The sequence below is a fragment of the Mastomys coucha genome, unplaced genomic scaffold (assembly GCF_008632895.1).
Source record: "Mastomys coucha isolate ucsf_1 unplaced genomic scaffold, UCSF_Mcou_1 pScaffold4, whole genome shotgun sequence".
NCBI lineage: Eukaryota > Metazoa > Chordata > Mammalia > Rodentia > Muridae > Mastomys > Mastomys coucha.
Window position 1 is genome coordinate 25,371,737 of NW_022196910.1, and position 16,025 is coordinate 25,387,761.

The 16,025-nt window shown below is 38.5% G+C and overlaps 1 protein-coding gene across 5 annotated transcripts in view; it reads left to right on the plus strand.

The window, feature by feature from the left end:
- The first annotated feature begins 4,803 nt into the window (after window positions 1–4,803).
- The window catches only part of Ccer1 (coiled-coil glutamate rich protein 1), a 26,363-nt gene continuing 15,141 nt past the window's right edge, over window positions 4,804–16,025 (plus strand). For 3 of the 5 annotated variants that reach the window (XM_031350047.1, XM_031350048.1, XM_031350050.1), the window contains exons 1-2: window positions 8,763–10,604; window positions 11,081–11,221. In XM_031350047.1, the coding sequence (XP_031205907.1) occupies window positions 9,310–10,521 (1,212 nt within the window). In that variant the 5' untranslated portion in view covers window positions 8,763–9,309 and the 3' untranslated portion in view covers window positions 10,522–10,604; window positions 11,081–11,221. Of the gene's footprint in view, window positions 4,998–8,762; window positions 10,605–11,080; window positions 11,425–16,025 lie in introns of those variants that run through there. The other 2 variants (XR_004112902.1, XM_031350046.1) reach the window with 2 other exon arrangements.

The following is a 16,025-nucleotide window of genomic DNA, read 5'->3' on the forward strand; positions in this document are numbered from 1 at the left end:
AAAAAAAAAAAAAAAAAAAGTAAGGAAAGTGTGTCTTTTGAAATCTTTTGAAAAATGAATAAATGTAAGTAAATGGTTAAAAATTGAGAGAATACAAGTTATGCTTTCAGATGCAAGACCCCGTTTAACACACTGATTTATTATATAACTGTATTGAAAAAATTCCCTCAGAAACAAAAACTAAACACAGTTCCTCCTTTCATAAAAATATATGTCTGAAAAATGTGTGACACATATATGAATAAAATGATTACATTTATGTTTAAGTACAAAAGATACTAAGTATACTGAACCTTGTTGTATAATTTCTGAATAGTCTCTGGGGACATTTCCACAAGAATACAGCTTCTGGCATTCTGGAAAGTCATTCCATTCCATGAATATGCAAATATTGCATTTATACTGAAACTGTCAAAATGTCCAATGTTTGAGGATAAGTAACTTCATAAGCTTGAGAATACCTCAATGGATAACATCATAGAAATAGGATTCTGAGTAAAATACCATTTAAGTTCTTAGTAAGTGTTATGAAATTCCTTAAAGTACACTAAGTGGATTTCCTTCAGCCTTGGGAAGGGGGTGACACGTGCTAGAGAGAAGCTCATCACCGCTTCTGCTCATTTTGACCAGTTGTGGGTCTGTATTAATCTCTGTCTGCTGCAAAAAGATATTTCTCTGCTGAGGGCTGAGAGCTGCACTAAGCTGTAGGCATAAAAATAACCATTTAGAAGGCAATCCAGGAAGAGGGATAACATTTGAAATATAAACAAATAAAATGATTAATAAATAAAAACAAAATAGAAGGCAACTTGATATTCTGTGCATTTAACAAAATAATCATAGTGGACTCTCATCCACATTCCTCAAATATATCCCAATAACTAATTTTAACCTTTCCTCATATCATTTGTAAAGCCCATGAGATTTACCCTGCCTATGCTGGGAGGTCCACTGTGTTAGCATTACTCAGGTCTTCTTAAACAGCCATGCTGATGAGCTTTCATATGTAGAGCTCCCCTGTTATATGTCAGAAATATTTCCTAGGCTCATGGGTCTTTTGATATCTTTTCAAGATACCTTCTTCAGTGTTCCTTGACCCTTAGGTATAAAGATTGTGTTGTACATGCATCAGTTCAGGTTGGATAGCCCCAAGTAAATTGTTCATTGCATTTTCAACAAACCTGACACCCCGGGGACTAAACCACCAACTGAAGAGTACCCATGGAAGGACCCATGGCTCCAGCTACATATGTAGCAGAGGATGGCCTTACCTGGCATCAATGGGAGGGTAGCCCCTTGGTCCTGTGGAGGCTCGATGACCCAGCTTTGGAGAATGCTAGGACGCTGAGGTAGGAGTGGATGGGTAGGTGGGGGAGTACCCTCATAGAAGCAGGGGACAGGGGAGAGGACAAGGGGTTTGTGGAGGGGAAACTGGGAAGGGGATAATATTTGGAATGTAAGCAAAATGACCAATAAAAAACAGAGAATAAAAGAAATGACTTGTTAGTTATCAAGGAATGAGGATCTGAAAATAAGGGAATAAGATCTAAACTAGGTTTACTAAATATAAAATAGAGTAAAGAGATGGCTGATGGGATTTCTTAGTAAGGAAATTACTTGCTTCAAAGCACTAAAGACCTTAGTCTGAGTCCTGGAAGCTGCATCAAGGGAGATACATACAAACATACTGCTACTACTAATGAACACCCTGAATGACTGTCATTACAGGTTGATATTCACCTCTAATGTTCACCAAAAAGCCAAGCTTATGGTTATAAGCACAAATACAATATCCTGATATAATCGAAACTGCATAAGTGCCTAAAGGACGTAATAAACGCATTATAATTGAATGTACACCCATATTATAAACTTGAGTTATAACTAATTATGAGAAATAGAATATTGAAATTATACTATTACTATTGCCCTAATGATACAGAAATAGGATAATTTCAATAAAATGTGCCTTAGATGTTTCCATGGTTTTTAATTTAATAGAAAATAAAAATGAAATGTTTTTAGAAAAAAAGAAAGCTGTAGCTATCTGTAAAGGTATATGCTGTATAAAATGATTTTTGATGAGGAGTAAGAATTACACTTATCTGTAGTATAACAGTAAGTATTTAAAATGCAGTTACAAATTATACTGCTTTAGAAAAGTGGCGGTAGTAAGGTCTTCTTAAAGATCTATGACATCACTAGCCATGGTTAATTGATTTGTTTCCAGCATCAGGCATTCTTTCCCTTCTGTTTAGTGGGCCCTATATTCACTTAGATACATGGTGTTTGCTGTCAGGTTATAAATGCCACTATTACATTTTAAAGAATATATTTCCAGCCGGGTGGTGGTGGCGCATGCCTTAAATCCCAGCACTTGGGAGGCAGAGGCAGGCAGATTTCTGAGTTCGAGGCCAGCCTGGTCTACAGAGTGAGTTCCAGGACAGCCAGGACTACACAGAGAAACCCTGTCTCAAAAAAAAAAAAAAAAAAAAGAATCTATTTCCATGCTGGACATTGTTGAGTCTCACAAGTGTCACCGACGGGTTGTAATACTGATTGTTTTCCTGTCTTTGCAACTTACATAGCAACTTCCAGTACTATGAAATTTTTTTTCTCATGGAATCTCTTTGTCTCCCTTAACTAACAATTTGAAGAAAGATTTCATATGCCTGGTAATGGGAATATTGTTTATAGATTTCGGAAAGAGTATTATCTTCCCAAGTGACTTAACTTGTGTATGCAGTGTGCATGCATGTGTGTGTGCATGTGTCTGTGTGCATGCATGTGTTTATGCCTGTGTGCATACATGTGTGCATGTGTGTATGCATGTATGTGTGCGTGTGTGTGTGGGGGGGGGGGTGCATGAGTGTGGGTGCATGAGTGTGTGAGCATGTGTGTGTGTGTGTGTGTGTATGATTTTAGGTATATATAAAACTATACTTATATCTTTTCAAACACCCTTAGGGTTATTTATTCTTTCTTCTGTCTCCTTATCTATTGTCCTCCCTCATGCTTCTGAATTAAACCCATCCCCTCCTCATTTTTTCCATCTCTTCCTTCATAATCACCTGTATCTCAGCAATTAAAATGTTTTTATTTTATTTTATTTGTTTTTTTTTATCATTTCAACCCACCTGCCATCCCCAAAATCTTTCCCAATCCCCTATGACCCCTTCTCTATCTGAATAACTATGTGTATTTTTAAATCATCCAACATAAATGTGTGCAGCTCAAATATTCTTGGATGCATGGTAGGCAACTGAAGAGTAGTCAATTTACCAAGGGTTACACTCTTCTACCAAGGATTATACGCTTAGAACATATCTGCCTGTTCCTCTCTCTGAAGCTCATAATTGTCAGTAACTCTGACAATTACTTGGGGCTTGGAGAAGGATTCCTTGTCCAACTCATCTCCTGCTAGGATTTGGTCTGGCATGAGTTTTCCTATGGTTTAAAGATGCTATTAAAATACCGTGAGTTCTTATGTGCAACTACCCTGCTGTGTACAGAAGATAATGTTCCATTGCTGTTATCCATTACTTTAGGATCTTACATTCCTTCTGCCCCCTCTTGTTCAGAGATCCTAAGCTTTAGGAGGGAGGTTGGCTTTTCTTTGTTCAGATTGATTGTTTGCTGCGTCTTCCCTCTTGAAGTAAAAGCCTATTAAACCAGTTTTTTTTTTTTTATTTTGAAAGGAGCCCACAGTCGAGAGATATTAAATTTTAAAAGAGACTAAATATTTTAAAGGGCTGTATTTTTAACTGTTTGAATTTTTAAGTCCATGGGACATTAAAAATTTAGAATGCTTATAATACAGTGTTAATATTAACATGTGATTGTGGAAATAAACAAGAAATAATGGTGATGGACTACGAATCATGTATTTGTTTGTAAGCTGACAAAGGTCAGTTGTGCTGTCTGGTTTTATGTCAACTCGACATAAACTAGAGCCATCTGAGAGAAGGGAATCTCTGTAAGACTGGGCTGTAGGTGAGTATGTGAGGCATTTTCTTTCTTCTTCTTTTTTTAATGTAAGGCATTTTCTTAATTAGTGATTGATTCAGGAAGACCTACCCTATTATGGATTTTGACATCCCTGAGCTTATGATTCTGAATTATATAAAAAAGTCCAAACTGTGTAAGCCATGAGTGCAAGCCAGCAGGCAGCACTCCTCCATGGACTATATACCAGCTCCTGCCTTGAAGTTCCTGTCCTGCACAAGTTCCTGTCCTAACTGCCTGAAATGACAAGCTGAAAGATGAAAATTTAATTCAAATAAATTTTCCCCTGCAACTTGTTTTGGATCATGGTGTTTCATCATAACAATAGAAACCTTAACTAAAACAGGGAGTCTATAAGAGAATTTACTCCCACAACCTTGCTAGACTAGAATAATTCCTTCCTGTATTCTACATCTTATGCACTACATCCACACTTACACTTACAGATGCCCATAGCTACCAGCCCTTATCAAAGAAACTTCTCTTTAGACCACGTGGAGATTTTCTTAGTTAGGGCTTTACTGCTGTGAACAGACATAATGACCAAGGCAACTCTTATAAGGACAACATTTAATTGGGACTGGCTTACAGGTTCTGATTATTAGTCCATCATCAAGGTGGGACCATGGCCTAGTCCAGGCAGGCATGATGCAGGAGGAGCTAAGAATTCTTCATCTTCATCTGAAGGCTTCTAACAGAATACTGGTCTCTAGGCAGCTGAGATGAGTGTCATAAAGCTTATGCATGCAGTGATACACCTACTCCAACAAGACCACACCTTCAAACAGTGCCACTCCATGGACCAAGCATATATAAACCACCACAGAAATCATCAGAGAAAAACATAAGTGCACACTATGCAGAAATGGACAAATAGTGGGAAGCACGGCCCCATCTATCAAAGCTCCTGTGTCTATGGCTCTGGGAACATCAACAAAGAGAGGGCATAAAGACTGTAAGAGTCAGAACACCAGAAAGTCTACTGTGAAGTGGTATGTAATGAAGACCAGAACAATATTAGTACCAGTAGTCGTGGTAGTATGAAGGGGGGTAGTTTAGTGGGGGAACCACACACACACACACACACATACACACACACACACACACAGAGAGAGAGAGAGAGAGAGAGAGAGAGAGAGACAGACAGACAGACAGACAGACAGAGACAGAGAGACAGAGACAGAGACAAAGACAGAGACAGACACACATATGAAGTAGCCTCAGCAGGTAGTGTTTGTATATTTGTGCATATGTTTACATGTGTGTACAACAATAGTCAAATGAAAGATTATCAATTTGTGAAGGGGTCATTGTAGAGTTGGAGGGTAGGTATATGTGAAGGGAAGATGGAGAAAAGGGAAGAAGGAAAATAATATGATTCTATTGTAATTTAAAATGTATATATATATGTATATATATACATTTTAAAAGAAGATTTGTATCTCCATTCTGAATAAAAACTAGTGCTGAATGAGTTTTGGATGAACTACTACTGCCACCAAGTGTTAACACTACAACACAGAGATATCTGTATTCTATTGAAAATATAGCATAAGGCTTATCAAGCTATTTCACTATATTGCATCTGTTTGAATTTCAAAACGTCAGCAGTGTCATTTAAACTGTATAAAGTAAATACTGGAGAATTGACATTTTTCTGGATTTCCTTAATATATTTACTCAAAAATAAACTCGATACAATTAGTAAGAAAAGTCATTGATGATTTTGTTTCCACTAATGTGATGGCCATTTTTATGGCACACAGGCAGACAAACAGACAGGCATGTACACACACACACACACACACACACACACACACACACACACACAAACACACACCATACAAGGTACAAGGGAAATTTTGCTAGATAGAACTACAGTGATTGTCTTTGCTAGTTTAATAGACTAAGAGACTGCACAAAAGGAATCCATGACATTAACATTGGTTCCAAGGTCTTGAGTTATGCAGGCGGCCTTTGACTCATGAAGGTAACTTTCAGTGAAAAGAAAACTGTTAGTATGCCCAGGCACAGTGATAAGGGAGTGAATTCTTGCAATATCATAAATGATTTTGTGCTTGGCTTCTCAGGTGACAATCTAATGCAGTCCTTACTGCACAGCTCGGGTCAATCCTTAGTGAAGTGAAGGCTATGCTGTTCCTCAGATCCTAATCATTAGAAGCTGACATTTCAGTGAATGCTGCCTTAAGCAACCTCATTTGTCAAAATTTGATTATACAAAGAAAAAAACCAGTAACAACATATATGGACATCTTAAATGTATCTTGTTTGAAGCTTGAATCAGAGTGTTTCATTTGTCAACATATAATGTACACAAATCAAGTACAAATGTCTTTTTTAAAACTTCCTGTCACGTTCCTGAAGGTAATGTTAACTGGACAGTAAATTGCCTTAAGCCATAGCTGCATTGCTCTGCCTGTATATTATAAAGTTTATATTACAATCCTAATGTTATAAAATAAATCTGAAAACACAGGGACTAGAAAGCTGTTTCAGTGGTTAAAATGTTTGCTCATCCTCTCCCACTCTCTCAGAGAAGAAGAGGGAAGGATTGTGGAAGAGGGTGACTGGGAGGGGCAGAGAGAGGGATGTAAATTAAATAAGTAAGATAGATAGATAGATAGATAGATAGATAGATAGATAGATAGATAGATAGATAGATAAAATTTAAAACATAACAAAAGGTGTTTGGTCTTCCAGAGAACCAAAGTTCAGAGCCTAGCGTCTAGATGGGGTTGCTCATAGTAACCTATCATTGGGACTCCAGATGATGCCACACCTTCTTCTGACTTAGGTGCCTGCTCACATGTGCCTGCTCATATGTATTACATACTCACACAGGAACACATTTAAAATATAAATAACAAAATGATTTATTTAGAAAAAGAAATTTGTATACATCTTGAATTACAATCTGTTGCTTTCTTAAGACACAGGACAAATATTACTGACTCAATATGTTTTAGTAGAAAACTAGTAAAGATCACTACTACTGTTTCAGTAAAAGTCAACTTATCGAAAATAAGAAGTGTAAATTGTTAGTAAAAAGATACACATCTTTTTTTTTCCAAACATAGGAAAGGGGGATTTCACCGTCATAACTAACGAACTTAAAGGGCATATTGACTTCTTTACGAAACAGATCTTGGTTAGCACTGAGCCCTTTTGAGTTAATGACTATAGTGTCTGCCAAACGTATGAATGTGCCTCTAGAAGAGGATCCGGGAGAGCAAACGAGACATTACTCTGCATTTAAGCTCAAGTAGACTGCTCTAAGCATGCCACTAAAAGAGCAAAGTCGAATGACGCCTGTGGAGCCTACTCTCCTTAGTCTACTCTCCTGGAGTTCTAACTCAAGAAGAGCCATCCTGGTCTGAGTATTCACAGAATTCACCCCAGCCCCTAGTGCGCTTCAAGGCTTTTGAACATGTTGCTCCTCTAGCATTTACTTGATTGATGTTCCCAATGGGGAGTGTTCTATTTTTCATAATTCTGTTTACCACAAAAATGTGATGGTAATATTCTAAGGTATATTTTCCCCATCTACGTAGGACCAAACCTGTAGGATTCCTTGATGTTTCTACATAAATGGACTCATGACTCAGGGTATAACTATTGTTGCTTAAGAGGTAGGGTCAGGTGTTTTTGCAAATACTGTATGAGAAGTCAATATGAAAATGATGGTTGTTACGGAATATTTAGAGTACCTGTGTTTTGTTTTGGTTTTGGTTTTGGTTTTATCCAGTCATCTTTCCAACCCTGGGGAACACATACTATATAAAGCAGAACCGTGTTTACAGAATGGATGAGGAACCGCAGGCTTCCTAAGAGGTTCCTCAGGGAGATAAATCTGACTCATAGTCGTTTACCTAAGTCAAGCACTATGTCTTACTATGAAACTTAAAGGGACCTTGTGCATGCATTATAATATTCTTATAATATTCTGATTCTCTTTGCTCTTGTTCCTTCACTGGATATTCCTGTTCTCAAAATCAAGTCCATGATAATGCCTAGTCAACAGACTCACCTATAGAGTACTAGACTTAGCAAAGTGCTTTCTCCTGTATGTTTCATTATTTATCACAAGGGACCTGTCAAAGATGAGTTCATAGTATAGTGATGCTGTGGGCTTATCTCTCTCACAGTCAAATATGTTTGGTTTAAAGACTAGCTAGCTGTAAAGTCTATCAGTTCCCAGGACATTGAATAATCAAAAGAAAGAAAGAAAAAAGAAAGAAAGAGAGAGAGAGAGAGAGAGGAGGGAGGAAGGGAGGGGGAGAGGAGAGAGAGAGAGAGAGAGAGAGAGAGAGAGAGAGAGAGAGGAGAGAGAGAGAGAGAGAGAGAAACTTCAGACTTCAGTTCCTGAATCTGTGAAACCTGGTAGCCATCTCTTAAAGAAGGCAGGGCAATATGTTTGGGACTATACACACAATAAATGTCTGTGCTCATGTTTCATGTACCATGAATCTAACTTTTGAACACAAACTGAGGAAGAAATTGGGGCCCGATTTCTGTTACTACAGGTGTCCACAGAGCTATAGAGAATATACATTCCACTCCGGTTGAGATGAAGGCCCGATCTTTTAATATCTTCCATCAGACTTAGGATGGAAATTTCAAATACTCCCTCTCCCCTAAAAGTTGCCAGGGTGTGAGCATTGCCCAGCTTTCCCTCTGCCTTAAATCCTACGTCATAAGAACCCCTGCGAATGTTCATGGGATATCTAGCTCCGGGAGGAACCCCTCCTCCTCACAGAGAGAGCCATGTCCACCCCAATTGGCTGTCGTCCTGGGCAACCAAGGACGCAAGGGGCACGCGGGGGGCCCCCAGCCAGTATTTAAAGGCCGCCACTGCCGGTGCCCACTCAGTCCGGCCAGGACGGCGACGGTGAAGCACCTGGGTTGAGAGGGAGGAGCAAGGTAACAAGCGACCACTGCCTCTCCGGTCCCCAGCCCTAGCCTCGGCGGAGGCGGGTGTGTGTGGGACCCGGGAGTGGCTCTCACATCTCATCGCCCACCAACACCTTCCTCCCCCACCATCCTTACCCCACCCAACCCACCTGGGCAAGACAACCCAGGTGCGAAAGACAGTGATTCTGACGGAAGAGCGAGCAAGTGGAGAAGAGGGGGGAATCCTCGTGAACAGGGAAGGCGTGGTCACAGTCAAAGGCACGCGGCACTAGGGACTCCAGCTGAGGAGACGCTTCCCATTGACCACCTGATCAGGCCAAAGTGACTGCTCCTAGGACGCTACCACTGAGACCCGGTGGAGATCCCTGAACCATGACCCCGACGGTCAACGAAAGGGAGGACCCCCTTAATCTGGGCGGCGGCGGCTGGGCATCCTCCATTCCATTGCGCACCTGGTCCTCCTACCATCGAAGGCAGAGGGGCTTTCCGGTGTCCAAGCGGCGATACCGTGATGGCCCAAAAAATGAGTATGAGGCTCCCAGGAAACAACCCAAGCAACAGCCCATCCCAGGCCCTTGGTTTCAACCACCTACAGGGCCCTATTGGGCCCTGTACTCCAATTGGGAGCTCTGCGGAGGGCCCTGGCGCCCACCTATCATAGCATTCCAGAGCCCCCTGTGCCCAGCGCAGATGATCAGGGCCTATGGTCTACACCCGCTCTGCGTCTGCTGCTGCTCCTGCTGGAGCGGGCCATGGAATCCCGGCTGGGAGAGACCACCGGGTAGAAAGAAGCGCTGGGGACACAGGGGTCGTGGCCTGCGCCGCCACTCTCGTCGCTCCTTCCGGAGGAATCCACCAACAGACCTGAGCAAGATGCTGCGCCCGGTCAACCTGTGCGGGTGGCGGGCGCCTGGGATGAGAGCGCCTCGGAACACCACCCAGTTCATCATGAACCAGGTCTATGAAGACATGAGGCAGCAAGAGAAGCTGGAGCGCCAGCAGGCAGCGTTGCGGGCACAGCAAGCCCAGGCCGGTGGCATCTCCCCAGGAGACTCCACTACCAATCAAGCTCCTCGCAGCGGCGTCGAAGAAGATTCGCAGTTGCTGGAAGATCTGTATGGCTTCATGCAGGATCCCTCTCTAACCTTTAGTCCTGCTCTAGTGCAGCAAAACCAGTCTCCCACCCCAGGGCTGGTAGAGGAAGAGGAGAAAAATGTTGATGATGAGTGTGACGAAGAGGTTTGTGATGAAAAAGAGGAGAGCGAGGAGGAGGAGGAGGAAGAGGAAGTGGACAGAGTCTCAGAGGATGAAGATGTGGATGAGGAGGAAGTCGAAGAGGCTGGCAATGGGGAGGAAGGGGAAGAGGACCAAGAGGACGCGGATATGTTGGAAGAGGCGGGGCTGGAGGAGGGAAAACAGAGAGAGGAAGATAAATTCTTGCCTCTGGGAATGCCTTTGTCAATCCTAGTAGGGGACGAAGAAGAGAGAGAGAACTTTATGAACTATGATTATTTAAGCCAAGAACAAATAATTCCCAATGTGCCAGAGGCAGATCTCTTTATGGTACCGGACATTAGCCATTAGTCACCAAGAAGGGAACTGAGAAACGAAATGGAACTGATTTGAGGCTAATATGGATTAACAGCTTGTTAAAAGCAAATTCAAAAGTGAGTTCCATTAATAAACATCAATGTAAACACCTTGGTTGGCCACTATAAAATATTTAAACATTGGTGTGTTTGTGTATGACTATGGGTGGGGGAGGGGAAGATTTCAGATATATTTTATTGGAAATGATTAAAGGCCAAATATTTTATTACAACAGTTTGAATATTTTTTCATTTGGTGTCCCCCTTCAGACAACTGAGATTTTGTTTCAAAAATTTTGCAATATTGAAAACCATTTAAATTATACAACAGGTTTATGAGCTTGAAAGCAACAGATTTTTGATTGTCACATGCTCAAGGAGGATGTATGATGGCCACTGAATCTCTGCCAATGCTCTTGTAACTGAGGGTGCTTCAAAGCAGCATTTTTTTTACTACCTTCTCCACCTTCAGAGTTCCTTTTTGAGGGCTGTATTTTGGTAACCCTGTTTGCAGTCTGTTGTGGCCTCGCTCATTTATATTCCTTGCTCCACAGTGCTATGGATCTTCCTCAGAAGAACACGAAGTTGCTTCTGTGGAACTGGTTGTCTGCCATGGCCCCAGCAATCCATAATCCATGCATGGAGAGGATTCCCCATGGTCACAAGGCAACTTGCACATCTAGTTAAGATCCAAGGTAACTGCAAACAGCTACACATGGCTTAGATTGTCAAGCCTTGTTCCTGCATAGATGCCTTGAATATGTTCAGAGGAAATAGAAACATAGTTTTGCCGAGTGGATTAAAGAAAAGAAGGTTGACCTTTGGGGGGCTTGGAATATCTAATTTTGTTTCCCAGTTTGTTTTCTTTAAAAAGAGTAAAAACGATGTGTGACTATGAGCCTGTGTGAATAAACTCTGATAATCTGTAAGCAATTATCCAAGGATGAAACACCCTTCCAAATACCAACTTTGGTTCAAACATTTTAAGACATAAAAACACATATTCTCCTGGTTGCATAAGTTCTGTTGACAGCATACATCTAGAGTCACCCTGGATGAAGTATTTGAATTACACTTTGTTAGCCCCACTTCTTACTTGAAACAGGAGTTAGTGTTTATTGATCAGAATATTTTTGTGTTGATCTGGTTCTTGTATATTGACATTTACTTTCAGGACTATAAGCTATTAAGTAATAAGTATTAAAACTGTCCTTATTTATATTTAAATATCAGAAATCTATTCAGCTGTACTCTAGTGTCCAACAGGATGAAGATAAAATTGTATGATCCTAGAAATCATACCAAACATTACAATTTACAAGAATAAATCACACTTCATTGTGAGCTAAGAAAGTTTTACTTTCTGTATGATTCAGTTTCTAAATGTTCTATATAAATTAGCTATCATATGCCTTCTTACTGTACATATATATAAGGAAAACAAAACCTTTTGCTCCTGATACTACTGGTCATTCTGTACGTATCAAAACTCAATCATGCTTCACCCAAAACACAAAATACAAAAATCACTGTCAAAGAATATAGGTTTCAATTAAAGACATCTATTTGTTTACATGTCTTTACACGATTATAACTAGACCCTTCTCACTTTTCTTGTGAGAGATAATTTTATTTTTTATTTTTTTATTTGTGAATTTTATACATGTACACAATGCATTATGATCATATCTGCCCTATTGCATTTTCTCCCTGAGTTCCCCAACACATCATCTTATCTTCCCAACTTTGTGGCTTCTAAAACATTAAATTCAGCACAATAAATGACTCCAAAGTTAAAGTATTTTCATCACTTCTAGGGATGTCTTAGTCACAGCCCAATTGCTATGAAGAGACCATGATCAAAGCAACTCATAACAGTTTCAGAGGCTTAGCCCATTATCATGACAGGGAACATGACAGGCAAGGTACCAGAGAAGTAGTTGAGAGCTGCATCCTGATATAGAGGGGGGGAGAGAGAGAGAGAGGAGAGAGACTGGAAATGCATTGAATTTTTGAACCCTCAAAGCCCATCCCCATTGACCCACTTCCTCTGACAAAGCCACATCCTTTCAAATAGTGCTGCTCCTGGTGACTATTCAAATCCATGAGCCTATAGGGTCCATTCTTAACCAACTACCACAGAAATGTAAGCAATTGTTCAACTTACATTCTACTCTAGGGATTATCATTCAACAGTTACTGGACTAAAATGTGTTTATTACTGTTCACTAAGCAATACGAAGTATAATGACATGATGATGCTCCACCAAAACCCTTCTGTCTGATGGAACACTATTAAAGAAAACAGAAATCATAAAGAAATCTTAGAGTGAGGTTGGGATATTTCCTATGTGTCTAAGCTGACCAACACATGGGAGGAGCTTTGTGACACTGAGGAACCAGGGACTGACCAAGAAGTAGAATCTCAAGGAAGATGCAGCCAATAAGAAGCAAAGAGGTAGGCAAAAGTAATTATCTACTTAATGCCTGTGCTTATCTGTATCTTTCGAAAGACATGAGCAAGTCTTAATAGCTAGTCATTGATGAGTCCCTACATATTCTTGGTTTGTAACAAGAACTGTGATGATCCTGTAGACTAAAATAATGAAGCCACATTGAAAGTTGGAGATATTGGCCCCACTGTATACCCTTATTACACATTTTATATACTAGGCCACACACTGTTACTCAGTGAAGTGTGTTGAGTTTTGTTTAGCATAATTGTTGAACCTACTCCTTACCTTCCATTCAGGAACAGCTTCATCAGAGAACTTGAGAGATGGTTTAGAAGAGTTGAGCATCAGTGTGACACAAATTAGACCCAGTGTGTATGTTTGGAGGTTAAGGTACACTGGCAGAAAAAAAATGTCCCAAGAAAACTTATTCTTAAAGCCATTTTAAAAGTAGATCAGGTGGTTATGTTTGCCTACAGATACCATTTATCCCTTACTTTCAGGAATAGAGACATTTGGTCAAATAATCAGAAAACATTTAGAAGACCTAATCTTGCTAAGTATCATTGCTGTCTGTTAGAGATGGATAGACAGATATACATATGTTCCATGAATACTTGTTAGTTAATATACATTATATTATGACAAGTGGATGGAATGATTATATATAGGTTCTAATGAACATTGTGAGAAAAAATTTTACTCAACAAGGTAAAATGGGTCTTATTGTTACTTCTCATTGGTTATTAAAGGAAATAAAACATAACTTAAAAAAATCATAAAAATTATAGACACTGTATGTATTCTACTATTTTCCTTTTCTAGCCATAGACTAATGGAGACATGACACTCTTTCTCTGGAAATGCTGGCTTTCAGAGAATGGTAAACCCACTTGATAGTTACAAGTCAACTTTGAGCCCTGAATAGAATTTCAAAAAAATTTACATCTTTGTATATAAAAGATATTATTTCCAACAAATTCAGTTTCATTCAAGTTAGAAAAAACATAACTTAACGTCTTTCTAGCCATATTAGCTACAGAAATCTGGGAAATGATACGAACACCAATTGATAGGCATCCTGTGCAGAAGAGGCTTACTTAAATGAACTTTGGAAAATTTCAGGATTCCACAGTGAACTTACAGCTATGATATATCAGTCAGGTTTATACATATACAGTTCTTAATTGTATTTAATACACCTGACTCACTGTATTGGGTTGTTTGTATACACACAAAAAAAACCCTCAGAATGTGGCTGTGCCTTAGCTGTTTCCTTATTAGCTGCTAAATATATATATTTATATGTATATATATGTATGTATATGTATATACATATATATATAATGTATTATGAAATTAATGAGAAGGTATTCAAAATTAAAGTTAGCTGGTAGATGAAAACTTAACTAGATGCATGGTAAAAATTCCTGGATGTGCTGCCCTGGTAATGACATGTGAGAGAGCAAACTTTGTTTTTGTTTTTATTTTTTCCCCCAGGATAGTGATAACACTCCACTATCACAGAGACTGACTATGAAGAACAAATACCCCAACGTTAATAGTTTTATTATGGATAATAAATCATTGCATACATTTTATTACAGATAATAAATCATTGTAATTCATTAATAAAGCTCAGGAAAACTTGTTCTATCTCATGATACTAAAGTAGTCAGTCACCCTGAACTAACCATGAGTATGCTTACCTTCTTTAAGCACTTGGTAAAACTATACAAATAAAAATCCCCAGTGCTTTGATATTTAAAGTAAACTCTATGAACAATAGATGAATAATTCCAGTTAGATCCTGAAGAAAGCTTAGAGGAATTTCATATTTTAAGCTTTTAAAAATCGACAATTCTCTCTCAACCTCTTAGATTCTTGTCTTTACTCTCACCTCTTGCTCCCTCTCTCCCTCTTCTTCTACAATAAAATGTCTTAAGACCAAAAAAAAAAATTGGCATTTACTATTATTGTGATTGCAAAGAGGCTACCATAATTTTGACTTTTAGTTTTCCTCATCTATAGTATTTACATGAAATCTAGTGTGATTAATTAAACTAAGTGATACTATTGATATGTAGTTTCCAAATAGTACTTGTCACTTATTAAAACAAGTAATAAGAAATTTCTCAATGAACAGAATGGTTGATTGACTCTGTCTTATTTTCTCTGGTATAACTTCAGGCATATGCATTGCTCAGAACTTCATATACTATAATACAGAATAGAAGAACCATTCATATTTCTATATTGGATACACTCCCCAAATATTTCCTATTTTTATTGTGCAATTTCCCCTTCCTCCTAGTAATGATGTGTTCTTTATTTTTAGAACTGACATTATATCACGACTGGTGCTAAAAATTATGCTCTATAATAAGAATAAGATATTAATATGCTTTATTTTCAAAGCCAAGATACTTGAAGAAATACTTCAAATGCTACTATAATTGATGAAATCATTTCATTAATACTTGTTAAATGGTTTATATTAGTTATATAAAGATAATTGAACACATTAACATGTAGTTATATATTTTATATATAACACATATATGTAATACAGAACAATGTATACTGTTAATGTGTTCGTTTGCCTTGTTCATATTTAATATATATTTATGTATGTCTCAACAAATATATATATTTTGGGTAGAAAGTATGCAAGTAAGATATTTCTCATTAATAATTAAAACAAAGTTTCACTCAAATACTCATGAAGTAATGGATAATCTTCGAATTTAGTAATATGACAACATCATTTGTAAGTTATTAGTTGAAAATTTTTATATGCTTCACTTTAAAAAATTCATTATAAATGAAGATACAATGACAATACTGAAGAATATCAACATCCAGTATAAGAGTATAAGAAGATGCACTTGAGCATATGTAAGATTTTTAGCATGCTTTATCAAATTAACCATATTACCACTCTCATAGCATAAATTTTATTTACCATTACTTACTGGATTCCTACTGGAACCAACTTCCCTGTAGTCATAGTAAACTTTAGAATATATATATATATATATATATA